We start from the raw sequence: 19,413 nt of genomic DNA, 5'->3' as shown, positions 1-19,413 counted from the left end.
CACAACTTTTAAAACATTTTAATCAATGAAGTGAGACCATGTGGGTGCACTGTATTATTTTTTTTTTTAATTATTCCTGTTCAATGACATCAGTGAACATAATTTACAGTCACATCACTCACCTGTTGGTTGCGAGAGGCTGCCTAGATTGGAGGGCCCGCCTAGATCGGAGGGCCCCTCCTCCCCAATCTCTCTTTAGCGCAACATTAACGTAGAGGCAGCTCATTGTATACATGGGATACTGTAGAGTTTTGGTGAAAGAACAGAATAATTTCTTAGAACAGAATCACAGCTGTTCGTTTCGTCCACTACATTTCCTCGCTGCGACTATTTCAATCATTGCAGGGGGAAAAAAGCGTAGAAGTTGGAAGAGGGGGAGGAGCCTGGCGGTCACGTGATTGAGCTTTTGTTACAGAGTCTCTGCAACTTAAAAATCAAAACTTAAAGTGTCCATGCATCCATCCATCTGTGTCATCTCCATGTCGCGCTCAGTCGTCCAGTGCCAGCGTGTTGAGCTCTTCGTCCAGTTCCTCCAGATCCTCCCCGGTGAACAAGTTCTCGTCCACAGGTACGTCGCCGCCGTCCTCGTCTTCCCCTCCTCCGGCCTCCCCGTCTCCCTCAGCCCCTGACGGCCCGTTGGCATCAGAGCCGCCGCATGCGCCATTTAGCTGTTCTATTAACAGGAAAAAGAAAAAAAACAAGCTCACAATTTGCTCACCTATTTTTGGCCTTGATGCTTTGTTGGCAACAAGGAATTATGTTGTAAACAATTACAATTATGTTGTCAATTGAGGAGCTTATTTAGACAAAAGTAATGCTTTGTCACTTTCTGTGTGTGATGTGTTGCTCTTGCCGTATGGCGGCACAGCACACGCGTTATGTTCAAAAGTGCGACAACTCTTTTCCCCCATTCCCTGTGGGGTCGCTCGTCGTTTGAAAGTTGGCCAACAATTTTAAAATCTTAGCAGCTAAAAATGAATCAGCCATTGTGTGTCCCTCGTTGCCCACACATGCCAGAGCATTGTGTGTGGCTCAGTCTTGTCATTTTCTTACGGTTGTCCTGGTCCATCTTCTGACTCTTACTCATGGCAGTGAAGCGGTCCACGGCGGCCACGGTGATTCCCGTGTTATCCACTTCTTGAGGAACAAAGCGGGACAGGTCTATGTCCTGGACCTGCATGGTGTCGTCCTGCAGCCACGCGTAAAACAAGAGGGGCGTTTTCGAAGGAGCAAGGACATACAAACCTTCGACTGCTACTGATAAAGCCTTTCAAACAATTGGTGGCTAATCTTTGGTTGTGCGACGACTCTGACCTTTTCCTGGTCATAGTCGTCGTCATCATCATCTCCCCTGTTGGAGTATTGTGTCTCGTCCGCTTCTGCGTCGTCGTCGTCCACCAGCTCTGGTCGGAATTCAAACACCTCGCGGCCGCTTACCACCAGCGACTTGCCGGCCTTGAAGTCTGCCTTCTTCTTCTCCATCTCCTCCTGGGCTTTGGCCACCTGGGAGAGAGGACTGCTTCATTAGTCGCAACATCAACAGTGACAAAATCACCGGGAGTGAATGGAAAGCGTTCCCACCTTCTCCTGCCGTTTCCTCTTCTTCCAAGCCAGGAACGTCTCCAGGGTGATGCGGGTCACACTGGCACCGAGCGCTGCACGCTGCAGACCAAACAGTAATTTGAACACCTTGACAGACTGACCAATAATGGCCGAAACATCTTATCACTGCATAAATCTAGTCAGTCCTACACCCTACAGCTGTGATCCCCAACCTTTTTTGCGCCACGGACCGGTTACGTGTCAGAAATATTTTCGCGGACCGGCCTTTATATAAATAAATAATACATTTATATAACTAAATAATACATTTATATAAATAAATAAATAATACATTTATAATAAATATATGAATACGATGAAATAAAATGATACGACTGGCATAAAAACAAGTATAAACGACATTAAAATAAAACTCACCATTACATTGAATTAGTGGGAGCACTGAGCTTGTTTCTCAGAAACGAGCCGGTCCCATCTAGGCGTAATCGGAGACAATGACACCCGAAGTGGTTAAGGTTTGTCTTTTAATGCAGGATGCTTGGTCTCCATGTGCCGAAGCGGTTTTGAGGGCTTCATTGCCTCGTTAGCTAGCCTGTCGCCACATATTATGCAGAGTGGGCTTGGCGCGTCATAGTCTTTTAAATGCAGCTTTCCTTTTCTTAGAAGTCGTAGCCTCTTCTTCTTCCGTCTCCTCATTGGGCTTTTTTCCCTTTCCGAAGAAGCTTTCCAAACATCTTTCTTGCTCATTTTTGCTTGCTTCGCGGGCTCAACTGAGGTGACATGTCACGTGACCGAGACGAGCGTCTTGACCTGAACCGACGGATGTAATTGGGAGAGAATCGCCAATTTTTTTATATTTTTCAAAATAAATACTTACTCATTTTTGCTAGCTTTGCGGGCTCGACTGGGGAAACGTCACGTGACCGGGACGAGCGTCTTGACCTGAATTAATTGATCGTCGATTAAAACAATTTTTTTTTTTTTTCTGTGTGGCTTGGCGGCCCGGTACAAAGTGACCCACGGACCGGTACCGGTCCGCGGCCCGGTGGTTGGGGACCACTGCCCTACAGTATATTTGGCGATACAAATTTGAATAATGTTTTGTTTTGACCATGCATTTGGGTAAACTGACTTGATTTTGGCTTACACAAAGCAGTGGCTTAGCTCACCTCACTCTCTATCAGCTCCTCCATGGAGATCTCCTGGTCCTTCTCCTCCTTCTTCTTGTCCTTCTTCAGCACAAACCCTGGCGGCAGGGCATGCCGGTACATACAATCTCCCCCTCCTGCCGGGCACACCCAAAACCAGCCGTATTTGTTGTTCTCGATGGCGTCCAGAAAGAACTTGCACACCTGCCGCAGCGCATGACATCCTTCTTAGAATCGTTTGTGAAAATTTGGCATCACAATGACAAAACGGCTCCAAATCTTACGATCTGAGTTTTGGATTTCTTCTTCTCTGCTTCGCCGTGCTTCTTGTTGACTACCTCCTCCAGCTTCTTCTCATCCCAGTTGTCCATGGTGTCTATGAGGCCCAGAAGTTCTTTTAGTCTTAGTTCTCGTTCAACCAACCTCTATTCCGTCGCTCACCTTTCTCCAGCTCCTCGTCCCGCTCGTCCACGTAGAGGCTCCTCTTCTCACACTTTCTCTCCATGGACAAGTCGTGACTGAACTTGCACTTGTCTCCTTTGGTGCACTGGCCCTGCTTGTAGAATGCGCACAGCACTGACTTGGGGTCCACACCTCAAAGAAAGAGAAAAACACAAGAGTATGCGATCAGAGTTTCTAAAAAAAAAAAAAAAAAAAACCATTGATTTGAATAGCGTTACCTTTGTTGACTTTCTGGGCAGCGACGACTGGCTTGAAGAGCTCATTGAGCTCATCCAACTCTTTCTTCTTGTCTGTCTTCTTGTTGGTCTTTTCGGCCTCCGCCTGCGCATGTGCGCATGCCATGACTCAAGAGTTTTGGGCACATTTGATATCAAAAGCCAAACGCCAATGTTTCTCACTGACCTGCCGGGCGTTTTGTTGTCCATATTTGACTTGCTGCGTGACGTTCTTGATGAACTTCTGTTGCTTGGCGCCTTTCTTGTTCTTCAAGCCAAACGTTTTATCCTGGAGCACAGAGTAAATAGATGGTGAATTACAATAACAAGAATGAAGACAAAAATATCTGTCTCAAAGAACAGTAAACTGTACAATCCACGCCCTGGATATCATTTTGGGGTATAAAAAGAATCAGAATGCCAGGTGGGAAAAACAAATCCCTGGGCTACATTAGAGGATGCAGTGGGGCAAAGGTCAGCACTCAGAAACCGCAGCTACTCAAAATCAAGAAAATCTTACTTGTGTGTTGGGTTATGTGGTAACAAGTAGTTGCTTCAATTGAGCATCTCAGTATTTACAAACGTTTTAAAACTAGGATTGCCATTTCCCTTACTATAGTTATTGGCGTACATGAGATGTGGCTCAAGTTAGTTCGACGTGACCAATAAGAAAAGAGGACACGCCACCAACGAGCCCCCGACTGAATGTAGGCCATACAGTATGTCAGGATTGAATTAGCTTTTTGCTGACATTATAGATGAAGTACTTTAAACGCAGTATAACTGCTACCCACGACGTCATGGCCAGCAGGTCGTGGTGACGTTGGCAAGCTTGCGTTTCACGGGGGCCGAGACAGGACTAATCTTAGCTCAGTTGTACTAGTACGAAATCTTTGAGTAATTCTGACACAACTAAAACACTATGAGGAAATAACGTTCATTGAGCTGTTCGTGTGAGGACGTTCGCTCGCGTGCTAGCACCTTAGCAGCGACGGCTAGCCGCACGCTGACATGCTAACTCGTGATTTCCTTCTTTTAAAAAATACCTCAATAATTTTTTCCTTCTTCTTTTCTTGCGTTTTTTTATTCCCTGCGACTGGAGCCGGCTTCTTCGGGGGCATTTTGTCTTAGGTGGAGGTCTGGTGTTTGCGAAAGCCAAGCTTTAAAAAAAAAAAAAAAAGGTGCAAATATTCGATGTTTTCCAGCCTGCCAACACTCAGCTTCACATTAGCCACTTGATGCTAACGCGGCGCCGCAACAATGACGCTCCACCCACACACGTGTTAAGTCGTCGCACTGTGACGTTGTTACGCTACGGATGATGGGTACTGCCATTTATGACGCGGTGAATAAGCGCAAAGTTTGGGGTCGCAAAGAATTGTTTGGAGGAAACAAAAACATTTGTTTTTTTAGATCAAATTGATAAGGAAGATGCTCTATACATTATGAATCTTGTTTAAAAACATTACTTCCCCTTCCCTTTTTTTATTTTTTATTTTTTTTTTTTAAAAAAAAAGGTAATTTCGAAGTGATCAGTCCGAATTTTGGAACATAATACGCCGGCCGCGTTACAATTCAATTTTGGATAAATGACTGCAAAACAACCCCAAAGGTCAATTTCTTTTTTTTTTTAATGCAAACATGTACCGTTTTTTTCCGTGTATAATACGCCCCCATGTATAATACGCACCCTAACAATGGCATGTTGATGCTGGAAAAAAGCCTGTACCCATGTATAATACGCACCCAATTTTTTTTTTTTTTGTTTTCTTTTTTTTTTTAAAGTCCCAATGATCGTCACACACGCAGGGAGGCAATGGGTCCCATTTTTATAGTCTTTGGTATGGTCTTAACTAGGCTGGATGTATTTTTTTTGTTGGCGTTGATTTCTCCGACTGCCCATAAAGGCACCACCGCGATCAGATGAAAAGAGAGGAAAGTGACGTGCGGACATGTGAAAAAGGCGGCTCTGTATGGGAGAGACGTTGAAGAGGAATAAAAACACCCTTGGAAACCAAAACTTGCCCCTCGTCGTGACTCGGAGCCGCAACAAATGTTTCGGATTTGTGTAGGGTACATTGTGACAGCAAACGAGCAGGTGATCGAGCAAGCGTCTGATACGAGAGCATTGCGTTCGTATGGAGCGTGTTTGAAGTGAACAGCAGAGACGAAAGGAACAAGGCAAAGTGTTGTGAAATAAAATATTACCTGTAATACGCATTTTGTTATTTGCTGATTGTATTAAATTATCCCTTCTTTGACGAAATGACCAGAGCACAGTACAAACACACTATTGTTCTTTCGGTATTTATTCAACCCACATTCTTTCACAACATGACAAGAAGAGAACAATACATAAATCAATACTCGTACCAGTACCATGATTTTCTTAAAAAAAAAAAAAAAAAAAAATTAAATTAAAAAAACAAAAAATTAAAAAAAAATTGTACCCATGTATAATGCGCACCCCAGATTTTAGGACAATAAATTAGTTAAATTTTGCGTATTATACACGGAAAAAAACGGTACAACTAACTTTTTTACAAAATAATTCCAACTGGAGACTTGACAGAACAAGCTACATCACCACATAGAAGTGATCATCCATCCATCCATCCATCCATCCATTTTCTATACTGCTTGTCTCCACGGTGGTCGCGGGCGTGCTGGAGCCTATACCAGCAGTCATCGGGCAGTAGGCGACCTTGAACCGGTTGCCAGCCGATTGCAGGGCACACAGAGACGAACAACCATCCGCACTCGCACTCACACCAAAGGGCAATTAAAATTATTAAGTTTAATCATTTAAAATTCGGTCGGTCGGTTGGTAGATTAGTCACAGGTGTCAAACTCAAGGCCCGGGGGCCAGATACGGCCCGCCACATCATTTTATGTGGCCCGCGAAGACAAATTGTGCATCAAACTCGTGTGTCATGACTAGAATTGCAAATTGTCTTCACTTTTAATAATATCTTTCTTTTAATATTTGACCAGTTTTTACTCCTCTGATTTGAAAACGAGTTATTTGTCAGTTTGTTTTGTAGCTTTTACTGTATATAATATGAGGTGCTCATACATTTATTTGGGTTGACAGTCATAATGGCCCTCCGAAAGAAGCTATGACTACAATGCGGCCCGTGAAAAAAATGAGTTTGACACCCCTGAAGATAGATAGATAGATAGATAGATAGATAGATAGATAGATAGATAGATAGATAGATAGATAGATAGATAGATAGATAGATAGATAGATAGATAGATAGATAGATAAGGCAGGCAGACAGACAGGCAGACAGACAGACAGACAGACAGACATACAGACAGATAAGGTAGGTAGATAGATCGATAGATCGATAGATAGATAGATAGATAGATAGATAGATAGATAGATAGATAGATAGATAGATAGATAGATAGATAGAGCAACAGCAATGTGTACATATTCTGTTTGGGTAGACAATCTCATGTACGTTTTAATGTTCATATGTGTACAATTCTTTTCATTAGTTTATATAAACATAACTGCTCAATCAGAACACGAACACAACACACAGAACTGTATAAACACACACACATAGACACACACACATGCACACACTGGTTATTTCATTATTATTTCATTATTTCTACAAAATGAATGAATAAAATAGAACATGTTAGCTTTTTTCATTTGCCTTATCAAGAAATACATAAACTGCGCTAATTGATGAAAATGGACTATTGTCGCTTTTTGTGTCCTAATGTTTTTTTTTTCCTAAATCAAAACTCAAACAACCAGACGTAAAACCAATTTTTTTTTTTTTCCAAATCAAAACTCAAACATCATCCATCCATCCATTTTCTGTACCGCTCTGTCCCCAGTCCCCACGGGGGTCGCGGGCGTGCCGGAGCCTATCCCAGACGTAAAACCTTGCATTTTCCCTTTTGAGCAGTAGATGTCAGTGTTGTTCTGTCAAGCAGCCCAACATGCGTCTTGGGGCTGACAAGTCCACAAATAAACCAATAAACATTGATCTGATTGCGCCGAAGGCAATCCAATCTTTAGTTGTCTTGGAAAACAAATCGAAGGAGTTTAGGGACACTATAAAAGTTTCTTTGAATACAATATGAGGGATGAATGAGTTGAAGCGTGTGCGTTTCACATGTCCAGAAAAGCCTCACTTGGGTTTTCCCCACTCTTTGTACTTTATTGCGATTTGAGTGTAACGGTCGTTATACGGAGCTGCCATCTGTCCCATGGACAAAAGTCTTTTTTATTAGCCCCTCTAACGCTTTTTATCCGATGCTTCATTACGACACGCCTGCCATGTGCTTTATTGGCTTTTTGGATGAGATTCCGGGCATGAGCGGCAGCTGCAGTCTGAACGGCTCCTCAGCTCAGCACAAATCATGCAAATAGCAACTAAGCAAGAAGAATTTTACTGCACGATTCCTAGTTGGGCCTGGCAGTGCAGATTACAAATACTGGTTGATGTTACGAGCAAGATCTGCTGGTTCACCTTAGTCGTTCGACCTTCGCACTGGATTATCTCACTTGTGAAGACAAAGAGTGCACTCGTTTACTAACGAGGGGACGTTTAAACGTGCAAATTTGGTGCAAGTAGTGAGGTTGCCCGCGAGTTGGGCCTTGCAGGTTTAATAGTGCAGCACAGAAATTTTATTGCATACTAGAAGGAACAAGTGTTGGAACAAAGAGGTGATGAGTAGCTTCATGGAGGAGAAGGCATCGGGAGGAATGCTGAGAGGTCTTTTCATGTTTTGTGCTTTGTCAGTGTCGTGGCTCGAGGGCTGCACGGGCAACCAGCAGGACTGTTCCCGCTTCAGCTGCCGATTTTACTTGATTTAATTACGTTTGCCTTCAACTTGCTCGTATGATTTCATCTGGCGCCTTTGACACGTGTGGCCTGGGTCCGCACGCTGCCCGTCCCGCTGCCTGGCCTGACGGTCGGCGTGGAACTGAGTGCTCCTGATTTGCATTTTGTCCGTTTGAATCAAAGTCAAGCAATGACTGGAGAACAGGCACTTTTTTTCCGACGAATACTGGTCATTTAAAATCAAGGTTCACTTTTACTTTGGACAGAAAGCCAAGGGGGCGGGGGTGCTCCGTAAGGCTGATGGGCTAAGTCTCCTTTCCAAGTTGGCCGTTCGCGTGAAATTAAACTTCCCCCTCCCATAAAAACATCCGGGCACGTGAGCTTCAGAGATGGATTGAAGACTCCAAAAGTCAGTCGTGCTTCAGCTTGGCTGTCAGCGCCTCTGTACTTGCATGTTAGTCCAAGTCCAGTGTTGCTCATCTTCTGTAGGTTGAATGATTTATTAGTCATGAATAAAATTAAAAAGCGCCAGAAAATTGAACACCTTTACATATAGTGTCGTGGTTTCTTATTCTTACGGTAATGAAGAAACTATTAAAATGAGAATGAATGACAATTATACGGTGCAAGTTAATTTGATTTATTTTTCGATCTCAGGTGCAGCATTTTCTATATCCATGTCGTTGCATCTCCAAAGTGGTTCTTCTGCCCGCGTGTGTATTTGTGCGTTTGCACGTGCGCGCGTGTGTTCCAAGGTAGCTCCGCTGCCGCGTTGGCTGTGCACTTTGTAAAGCTTCTTACTGTCAGTCACATGCTTGCCACTTTGTCTGCTTGATGGCGCTCGCAGGCTTTATTGCCGCCCTCGCCTCCCCGCCGCAGCCTTTTATTAGCTCAAGCGACTCTCTTTAAAAAGTCTCGCTCGCTGTTGGGGCGCGCGCGCGAGATTTCCCCTGCACTCCTACTCCCCGCGTGCTTGCCACGTTTCTCTCCAGAGACATGAAGAAGTGGAAGGACAATAAGCGCCTTAAAACATTACATGACAATTTAGTTTCTGCTTATCTTGTGGCAGCTGATACAAGTCGAATGTTGCCGATGACGACATTTTGTTTTGCGGAAGACGTGCAGCTTGCGAGGCCTTGCGAGATGCCGAGTGCTTAGCAGAAGTTGTCTTTATTACTCAGACCTCAGCCAAGGGTTCCATATGTTTGTTCTTCCTGGTCTTCAGAGGATGACACGACACTTCAAACAGTTTCCTTTGTAGACAGACACTTGCAGACAGGGCGAAATGGGAATATAAAGCGAAATAGAGGAAGAAATATTTGAAGCGTATGGGAAGTGACTCCAAGTCACTTGGTTTTGCCATTCTGCGTAAATGTCAACAACTTAAATCTTGATGTGACAGGAGTGGGAGCGGTCGAAGCTGAATTCCAATAATGGCCAATCACAGATTTCATTCGCGTTAGATGTAGCGCGCCAATCGCATAGTCGAGACTGGAGTCCGTGTCGTGAAAAGTGGCCACGTGGAGACTGCATCACATCATCTTAAGCAATTGTGTCCCTCGTTTGTGTTCGTGTCCCTCGTTTGTGCCCGTGAGCCACGAGTCCAGACGAGGAGGACACCAGTTGACGGATAGCTAAACGTCTGCCCATTAAAAATGTAGACGGCGGCGGCTGCGTTCATTATTGATGACACACACACACGAACGGAAAGTCTCAATTCGTCTCTTCTTCTTATCCCATGTTGTGCGCACACACACAGTTTGATGTGTGCAAGAGAGTCATCACTTTTTCGAGATCAGTTGGCAGTTTAGCTTCGGCTCGTGTTTAAAACATGAAAGCGTCCCAAATTTGCCCTTTTTTCTTTTAAATAAGATTTTCAAAGGGAACCACAAATTAGGTATTACATCAGCTTTCACCGACCAAACACTTTGTGAGCTATTCGATTTATGGATTTTGTTTTGCAAAAACACAAAGTGAGGTGACCTGACTTGATTATTGTTTTTCAAGATGTCTTTCTGCTAATTTTTGTTCTCGTTTGCAAGTTTGATGACAAATCTTGAAAAGAAGGCTTATAGCCGTTTATTGCCCATCCCGGTTGATATTTTATGTTAAACTAAACATTAAAGATGGTTTTGTTTTGACAATGTTTGTTTAGCTTCTTGCTAATCCTAAACAGGCTAATGATAGCATTGGCGTTCTTTTTTTGAACACAAACAGTGGAGCCATACACGCAGAATCCGCTCACAGCGGCCAGACGAGCGCTTGAGATTGAAGGACTTAATAAAGGCTGCTTGGGAGGACGACGCGAATAAATTTATTGGGCCGGGAAGTGAAACTTGTGAATTAGCAGCACTCTCTGGCTGATGGACGGACGGACAAACGGACTGAGTGGTCACTTCCTGCCACTGCCAAGAAAACAAACGACATCAAGTAGAGGAAAATAATGTGGCGATCGCGTTATGTGCAGCCGCCTCGGCTTCTTTTGATCTAAAATGTATCGGTTCTTTTGGATTTTTTTTGCTATTACATTCACAATGCATTTTACGCACACGCAAAATGTCAGTAACAATACACACACATACGCGCGCACACACACACACTTGCAGATGCATTAAATTGCCACTAAAATACTTGGCTTCAAAAACTTCGTCACTCGTTCTTTTTTTGGGTCGGTTTACTTGCAGACACAACTTGGTGGGTGACAGCACCTTAAACACACACCATGCACTCATGCACTCACACAGACACACACTGGCAGGGAGAAGCTGCATGGCTGGCACTGTGGCTCATGAATTAAAGAGCAGCCCTGGTCCAGGGGGAAGAAATTATTCAGGCAGATCTGCTCTCTGACAGAGGAGGTTGGGAGGGGTGTGTGTTGGGGGCTGGGGAGGGAGCAGGAAGAATAGAAAAGGGAGGGAGAAATAGGAAATAAAGGGAAAAGTCCATCAATAAGGAATGCACTTTGACACAAGGCCACGTGTGTGTGCGTGTGTGTATGTGCGTGCGTGAGTGTATGTTTCTACCCAGCTAAAGTTGCTAACAGGCTGATGTTACATGACAAAGTTGTAAAGAATGCATGAAAGTAAAGCACCTTGACTCGCTTCCTATCAGGCATGACGAGCATTGTGTTGACCACTCGAGTGGGCACACTTGCTGAATGTTGACAATTGGCCTTCTTCAAAGCGTTTCCGCTTGTTTCAGATCGTAGCGAGAGCGCTTCCTCATGTTTGGGTCCTCCTCTGATCTTAGTTCACGGCAGGTTGCTCGGTTGTGTAACATCCTTCAACTGTAGCCCTCCAAAAGATGGATTGCAAATAAAAACGTAACCCCAAAATAATCTGTTTTATTTTGCACAAGTCAGACAGTCACAAATGTTAAACCCGGTCACCGTTTCTAATCCATAAACTGCCATTGGGATCGCAACAACAGTCAACAGTCCAACACCCAAAGCAATAATTGGACCAGATTTGAGCATTTTCCCACCCTCTCCATCAAAGTCAACAAAGGCCCGATAATCGGATTTGTGTCACAATGTCCCCGAGTGATTATCCTAGCAATGGAGGATGTTCAACCTGTTCCATGTTGAATGTTGTGTGCACACCGGTTTCCAGCCCACCGTCGGACACAGAGACGAACCTTCGCAGCTGTGGACTGGAGAAAGTCTCCGACTAACCTAAAAGACGGTCTCTGTGCAAAAGCCGAGGTACACCCTGAAAAAAAAGGCAAAAAATTGCAAGGCAGACGTGCTAACCACTCGAACAACATGCTGCCCCACTTTTTCTTACTTTTGTTTTGTGAAAGTAAACAACTTTCCTGACTCCTTTAGCTTCTGTCACCATCAGCAAACGTCTCATTAGCTTCAGCATTATTCATCAATAACCCCCCTTGACCCCCCAGGTGCCCCCAATGGGGGGAACGGCAGTGTGTGTGTGTGTGTGTGTGTGTGTGTGTGTGTGTGTGTGTGTGTGTGTGTGCATGTGTGTGTTTATGTGTGTACGTGTTGGAGGAAGACAAGTGCTGACAGTCCAGGCCTGGTGCAAGGTCAGCGTCTGTGTGTGTATGTGTGGGGGGTGTAGTGGGGTTCGACAATATACCACCTGTGTCCCCCCTGCCTTGCCCACACCCACCCAGCCAGCAGATGCTCTGAAAGTCAACCACACACACGCACACACACACACACCCCGAGTGTTCGTCAGTAGTGGCGTGCAGAGTTATCAAAGTCAGCAAGGTTAGTGGTGTGATAAATATGAAATATGGATACGAGCTGTTTCTTAAGAGTGCAGTTGAATGCTGAAATGGGCAACAGCACGTGAACCTTTAAAAAAGAAACTTTTTGGTGCATTTAGTTGCAGATTTGTATGAAGGTCAGAATGATGTGAGACATTTGACGTCGTGTCAGGGAAGATGGTTTAAAATTGCACCTGGTGATGAGTAGCTCGTGTGCTGTCGTACCGTGTCCAGTCCTCCCAAATTTGAGCGCTAGATAGAAGGATAGAAGTAGCTGTCCGTCAAGCTGTACGAGCCAATCAGAACGAGCATGCGACGAAATGCTGTGGAACTGGCGCTTGCCTTCTCCATTGTGGTGATCTTGCTGTTTTTTCCCCCTCGTTTGTTGTTGTTGTTGTGCACAGCAGAGGCTACCAATAAAACCAAGTGCGGAAATGGAGAAAAACATGCGAGTCCTGCACGCTGCATTTCTGCTCTGCATATTTGTGCAGTTGGTTCAGATCTACGCTGTTTGTATTTACACCTGAAGCGAACCGCACCAAAGTTTGTTTGGAAGCGAACCGAGAGCACTTGAAAAAGTGGGTCTCGGTCTGTTTCTTTAATCCGCACCAGGATTCGTTTGCGTGTATTCATACCAGCACAAAAGGTCCGGGCCAGCATTGCAATCGAACCCTGCTCCGTTTAAAGTGGACCAAACAGTCAGGTCTGAATACATCCTAAGTCCGCTTTTGGCCTGGACCAAACAAGCGGACTAAGGTACTTTTCTGATCTGAATTCACCCTTAAATTCAGCCTTTATTCAAACAAAATGCTGGCCAATATTCTTCCTTTCCTGCAGCAAGACTATCTCGCTGTCTGTCTGTCCCCAGAGGTCGGTGAGCAGTAAAACGCCGCTCAATGTTCTTGGTGTTTTGATTACTTCAAATTGCAATGCTATCCATCTACCTGTCTGTCAGCAGGTTGGTAGACAAGTCCATTCCATCAGTCCACTCGTCAGTTGGTTGCTTGGTCTGTCTGTCTTTCTGCCTCCATGTCAGTCATTAGCCCAACCGTTGGTTTCCCCAGTCGCTTGCGAAGCTGCGTGCTACGCGGCGTCGCGTGCATCACCATGCGCGGCTAATGAGCTCTGCGCGCCGATATCATCGGGCGCCACGTTGCGAATGCACATCATCAGTTCCTCTGTGCTGTTTTGGGCGCGCGAGATCGTCGGTTAGCCGCAGAGCAGCCGAGCGGAGCGTCCGTTCGCATAATCGATGGGGCACTCTGACATATTTACAATATTGTGCGCTGCTAATTGGCCCGATGGTCAAATTGAGGCCGTCGCCGCCGATTGGCTGCAATCGGACCAGGCGTCTGAGTTGAGCAAATACTCGCGAAAGAGTGTGAGCTTAGCACACGCACCGTGTTTGAGCCAGATCACACCTCGTGGCGTCCACTTGTCAGAGTTTGTTGCTTTGTGATGAGTCATCGAACTTTGATGCCAAGCTCCGTCCGCATGCGATGAGCAAAACTCTGATTTGTACAATTCATCCGTCTGTCGAAAATGAGCCCAAAATGGTGTCCTCAAAAGAAAATGGCAGACTTCCCGTCTCGTCTTTTGGAGAGGCATGTTTTTGTAGGTCTACTTCTGATAAATGGAATTTCATGTTGCTGCATATGGGGAGCGGTCTGGCCCTGTGGATTGGCTTTTTCATCTCATCTTGTAAAAAAAGAAGAGGGCATGTGCCCGCTGAGGCCGAGATGGTCGGGAAACGAAAGCGCCCATGCAAGCGTCTGCTGTTTATGGAGCAATTAGCCGAGCAGTGGAAGCGCTCGCGATGCTATTTGGAGCAATCAATTAACAACAACGCTGAGCCGAGCCGCAGCGGAGGCCGTTGTTCGATGCCGCCGGACGGCGAGCGAGCCCACCGAGCAAGTGGCAGGCCTGCAGGCCGTCTTCGTTGTTGCTTTTTTTTCCCCCTAATGGCAGCCATAACTCACGCACACGCATAAACGCAAGCGCATGCACACACACACATGCTCTCACCTTAATGGCCTTTGAAATGAATGGCCTGCAATGGGCAGCTAAACGCCGGTTGCCATGGCGATGGTGGCAATCGATCACAGCATATGGATTGGTCATCGATCGGATCCAGACAGTCAGCTGCAGGAATAGGCAATGAGGATCGTGTGTGTGTGTGTTTGTGTGTGTGTGTGTGTGTTTTCCAATCATTTTGTGTATATCATAGACATTCCACCGCAGTGTCATGGCCAACTATGATTGCGCCTCACGCACACACGCGCATACACGCGCACAAACACACACACACACGTTCTCTTCCTCTCTGTCTCTCTCTCCCTCTCTCTCGCGTGCGCTCTAAAATGAAAGAAGAGAAGTATGGAGGAGGGAAAAGTTAGCTCGGAAGAAAGGTCGGGAGGAAGGATGTGAAGAAGGAAGGAAGGAAGGAAGGAAGGAAGGAAGGAAGGAAGGAAGGAAGGAAGGAAGGAAGGAAGGAAGGGTAGCTGAAATGGCACACGCATGATGGAAGGCCGCCTCGGTGGGAACGAGACGAGACGCCGTTGCGTTAAGCCAGACGATGCGGCGTGACGGAAGGAAGGAAGCAAAGACGAAGACGAGCAGTGGGGGGTGAGGGGTGGACGAAGAGACCAAGCGTGAGATGCTGAAGCTCCGCCAGCAGATGGTGAAGGTCCGACACACAGCTAACCTCCTGCTAGCCTGTCGGCGAAATTGATGTGCGCACACACAGGCACGCGCGCGCGCACAGAAAGTAAATAAATAGCTTTATAGTCGGCAACCGCCAAAGTGGGTCAGGCATCAAAGTAGCCAGTGGAAAAGCTGTTCGAGCTGTTGCACACACACACACACACACACACACACACACACACACACACACACACACACACACACACACACACACACACACACACACACACACACAGAGACGTGTATACACACACATACATGCACGCACACACGCTTGCTTACTCCAAATTGCTACTTGAACTGTCTGCACACACACGCACACACACGTAATTCTTGTCCTTCCTCTAAATTGCTTCACTCGTCTCTGCTCTTGGTCTTCCTTCTTACTCGAGCGCGTGCATGTGCACACGCACACACATACCTTGTAAATTGCATCGCACATCCACACACACTTTGTAAATTGCATTGCACATAGCTGCCACAGCAGAGCAAATAACAGCAATCAGACTGTGAGTGCTGTGGACTCACGCGCGAAGTTGAGTGTTGTGATGCGCCGTCAACACAGTACAGGGATCACTTGAGTGTGAAACGGCTTTCCCTGTTGAAGTCTCCTCAAACCGGCTCCATGTTGCTTTTTTGTAATCAAAGTCCGGTCAGGCTGAGATGTCAAAGGTGCAAATAGCTGCAACTAGCTTTTGACGTCAGAAGTCAAGAGCAGCAAGTGGTCAAGCAATCAGAAGCCAGTCCAAAAGGCACAAACAGCAGCCGCGGAAAACACACCACACGTTGAAGTTCCTGGAAGTCGAGCTGCCGGAACTTTTCCAATGCTGCCCGTGCAAGTGTTGTCGCACACGTGCGGATTTGCTCACCACCGCAATGATTTATTGAAGACGAGTCGCATGCTGACGGATGCGTGACTTCTTCCCTGATCGAAGTGACTCCGGGAACGTCTCCTTCTTTTCTGGGTCCTGCTACACGCACACACGCTTGCGTGTGCACTGCACTTCAAGCGGCCAGAAAAGCGTGCCTAGCCAAACTATTCCATCAAAGTGAACTGATTCCCAGGAGTTCATTTCATTTTGTGGCGTTTGTCTTGTTTTCAGGATTTCTACCGATTTTCGATCGTTTATTATTGCTGTGCCAATCGAATTTTATTTTTATTTTTTTTATGAATTGATGTATTTATTCATTGAGTTTTAGCAGTTCTTGTTAAGGCATCTTCTGATCATTTCTGAGCTGCAGACGTTTGCTTCATCTAGCAGCTAAACGCTGCTGTGGCAACTGCATATGTTCAATTGCCCCCCCCCGCCCACCATTTTTGCAATGATTTCTCCCACTGAAACCATTGACAAAGCCCCCCTGGTTGGTGTGCATGCATTTACGCACACGCAGACCATTCCAGCCAAATGAGAGTCATTCAACTAAATGTCCCTGCTGACGACTACAGCTGCCTCGACAAATGTGCATGTGTGTGTGCGTGTGTGGATGTGTGTGTGTGTGTGTGTGTGTGCGCGCGTGTGTGCGTGTGTGCGCGTGTGTGCGAGTGCAACTCACTGATAGCCAGCTGTCCCGCTGTCCCTTCAGGTAATGTCACGCTTGACAAGAGAACGAGGGTTAGAAAAAAAAAAAACCCATTTATTACTACTTCCATCATGTTTGCATTAATAATCCCAGTGTGTGTGTTTTAAATGTCATTTTTCCCTTGTCTTTTCGATTTGATGGTGATGTCACAATTTAGCCTTTTGAGCCTGTGATGTTAATTTTGTGCAGTGCAGCCATGGTAGCCTTTTCTTTCCTCTTTTTTTCCCTCAGCGATTAACCTCCCTCTCGCAAACCAGCCTGTGAGCCGAAAGTGCGAATCGATGGCCCCACCTCACCCGAGGCGCCCCGGGTCTGACTTTGCGCTTGAGCGGCAGATTTCCTAGCGCCAAGGTTCCACTCGTTCTCATCAAAATGTGCTAACGGGGACGGACGGACTCACTGAAACTAAGCTGACTCGGGAGAGCGATTGACATGGCAGCGTTGACAATCACGCTCGCGCCCAGTTGACGACCGAGCGCGGCGCATCCCAATGACATCTTGCTCGCTCGCTCTTCGTCTCCCTCGCCAGATTTTCAGGATGGAGGCCGCGAGTCGGCCAAAGTTGCCAAACATCAAAATAGAATTCAAGGCCACTTGATCTGAACATCGCATGGCGTGAGCGCCAAATGCGACGCGTTGAAACACAGCACGGAGCCTTCGCCACAATCTCATCATGCAAAGATGCTTCATTAAGCCCTTGGGAAATTCCAACCAGTGGATTGATGCATTATTGATGATGATGATGGTCGGAGGAGGCCTCTGCAAAGCACGTTTGGCAGGATGCTCCATTTTTAAGGCCTCAAACAATCCCTTTTATTTACGTTTGGCGGGATGCGGCCTTTCAAGGCCTCAAACAAATCTCTGCTGTTAGAATTAGTGTGGCCCTTGTAACTTTGCTTGCGGAGGGGGGGAACCTGTTCAAATTTGCTACACCGCAAGAAGACACAAAAAAAGTAAATTGGTGCTGCCATGAAGGGTGCTGCCAAACCCTACCGGGAGAAAAACAAACTTCAGTGTCTTGCTCAAGGGCTCTTGGACATGATCACCAGACTTGAGGATTAAACCCACCACCTATTTTTTTTTTTTGGAGGGGTGTGGGAACGCTTCCTGCATCTGTTTTCTTGTCGTTATTAGAAAGGAGGCGTAGACTTCTCCCAAGCGCTTGCAAGCATGAACAACACATTTGTCCGATTGTGTCATCAGGTGGCCATGGATGGAAAGCCCGACCCCGGATTGAAACCCTAATCTTCTATTAAACATGGATTTGAACACTAATCATTGTTTAAAACCTTATTTGAATCTCTGACCCTTTGCAAGAGTCCCAATTTGATACCATAATTTGAAAGCTTGACCCTACTCTGAAACCCAATTCTAAGTTTGACACCCTCATTTGAATCCCTAAACCTAGTTTTAAACACCAGTTTGAAACGCAAATTTTAAAACCTAACCCTCATTTAGAATCCTAATTAAAAAAAACAATTTGAAACCCTACTTAGAAACTAACTGTAATGGGCCTATGTTGAAACCTTGTCCCTCGTTTAATACCCTGTTTTGAAAGTCTCACCCCATTTGAAAATGCCAATTTGAAAGTGTCACCCAGGTTTGAAACCTTAACCAATCAATGAATTAATCAAGCCAATTGGCCCAGTCTTACACTGATGAAGCGGCTCAAGTGCTGAGTCCATAGATGGACTGCTGCCCAAATTGAGCTCCGGCTCCCACCAGTATTCAGTTCTGCCCTTCAAAGCAAGCAAAATGGAGTCAGCCCATTCGGGTTCTGAGTAGCTGCAGTGACTGCAAAAAAAAAAGAAAAAACTTGGAAGGCGCTTTTGTTGCTCGTCAGCAAGCCACAGAGGCCAAACTACGATGCATTTCTTCTTCTTGACTTGATGCTCATTTATCGGCGGAGGGTCACGCTTGCTCCTAGTGGCAACTCGCACAATCCGCAGGTAGGACTGCTCGGCGTCATAATTTTGATGAAAAATTACAATTTGGCAAGCTCAGCACTTCCACGTGGCCGCATTGTCTTTGACGACGCCCCTCTCCCGTTTGCCCTCATGTTTGTCTTGCCAATCTGCTTGCCACCACACAAGGCCAGACAAGCCTGTTTCTTCTTTTCTCGCCACGACTTGAGGAAAAACGGACAAATGTCACCTTTTCTTGGGGAATGAATCCCAAAACAAGCAAACAAATAGGAAATTTTATTTTCACGCCGGGAGGCATATTTCTAGCCTTCTGGCTTGAATGTCACGGCAATGCTTTCTTGCACCTTTAAAAGGTCACTCCGGCAAAATTGTTGGTGAGCATTGATTGGCCGTGCACACGCACAAACACGCTTGTACACACGCACACACACACACACGCATACCCACACACACGAGAGACATGGGTGGACATGGAGACATAAGGTGAGGTAAAAGCCACGAGTGGGGGCCAGCCGTAGTTTGAAAGTTGAAATTGAAACCTTACTTTGAAGCCATTCAAAACGCCAACCCTAGTTTTAAGGGCTACTTTCAAGCAGAGGTGGGCATCCCACCCGTCAAACTGATGCGATGCTCCGTCGATCCGCCACCAATACGTTGCCATCTTGCGGAATGATCGAAAGGTCAAACAGATTTTCGCCCGTCAGTGTCACTAAGCGGGGCAAGTGCCGTGGACGCTCTCAGTCCGTGACTGACAGACGCCCTCCCGCCCATTTTA

The 19,413-nt window shown here is 45.9% G+C and overlaps 1 protein-coding gene across 3 annotated transcripts; it reads right to left on the bottom strand.

The window, feature by feature from the left end:
* Positions 1–69: 69 nt before the first annotated feature.
* On the bottom strand, positions 70–4,650 carry zc3h15 (zinc finger CCCH-type containing 15). Of its 3 annotated transcripts, none has more exons than XM_037272168.1 (10): positions 4,435–4,650; positions 3,574–3,677; positions 3,392–3,501; positions 3,153–3,305; positions 2,996–3,087; positions 2,733–2,915; positions 1,582–1,662; positions 1,315–1,503; positions 1,084–1,189; positions 70–673 (listed from the first exon to the last, which is right to left on the bottom strand). In XM_037272168.1, the coding sequence occupies exons 1-10, from the start codon at positions 4,507–4,509 to the stop codon at positions 489–491; spliced, it is 1,278 nt and encodes a 425-aa protein (XP_037128063.1). In that variant the 5' UTR covers positions 4,510–4,650; the 3' UTR covers positions 70–488. The 3 variants fall into 3 exon arrangements, with proteins under 3 accessions (XP_037128063.1, XP_037128061.1, XP_037128062.1); XM_037272166.1 differs by having other exon boundaries at positions 1,054–1,189; positions 3,392–3,499; positions 3,572–3,677; positions 4,435–4,649; XM_037272167.1 differs by having other exon boundaries at positions 1,054–1,189; positions 3,392–3,494; positions 3,576–3,677; positions 4,435–4,648.
* Positions 4,651–19,413: the final 14,763 nt, after the last annotated feature.

The sequence above is a fragment of the Syngnathus acus genome, chromosome 15 (assembly GCF_901709675.1).
Source record: "Syngnathus acus chromosome 15, fSynAcu1.2, whole genome shotgun sequence".
In the NCBI taxonomy this organism is placed as follows: Eukaryota; Metazoa; Chordata; class Actinopteri; order Syngnathiformes; family Syngnathidae; genus Syngnathus; species Syngnathus acus.
Note: the sequence above shows the minus strand (reverse complement) of the source record. Positions and strands in the feature narration are given on the sequence as shown.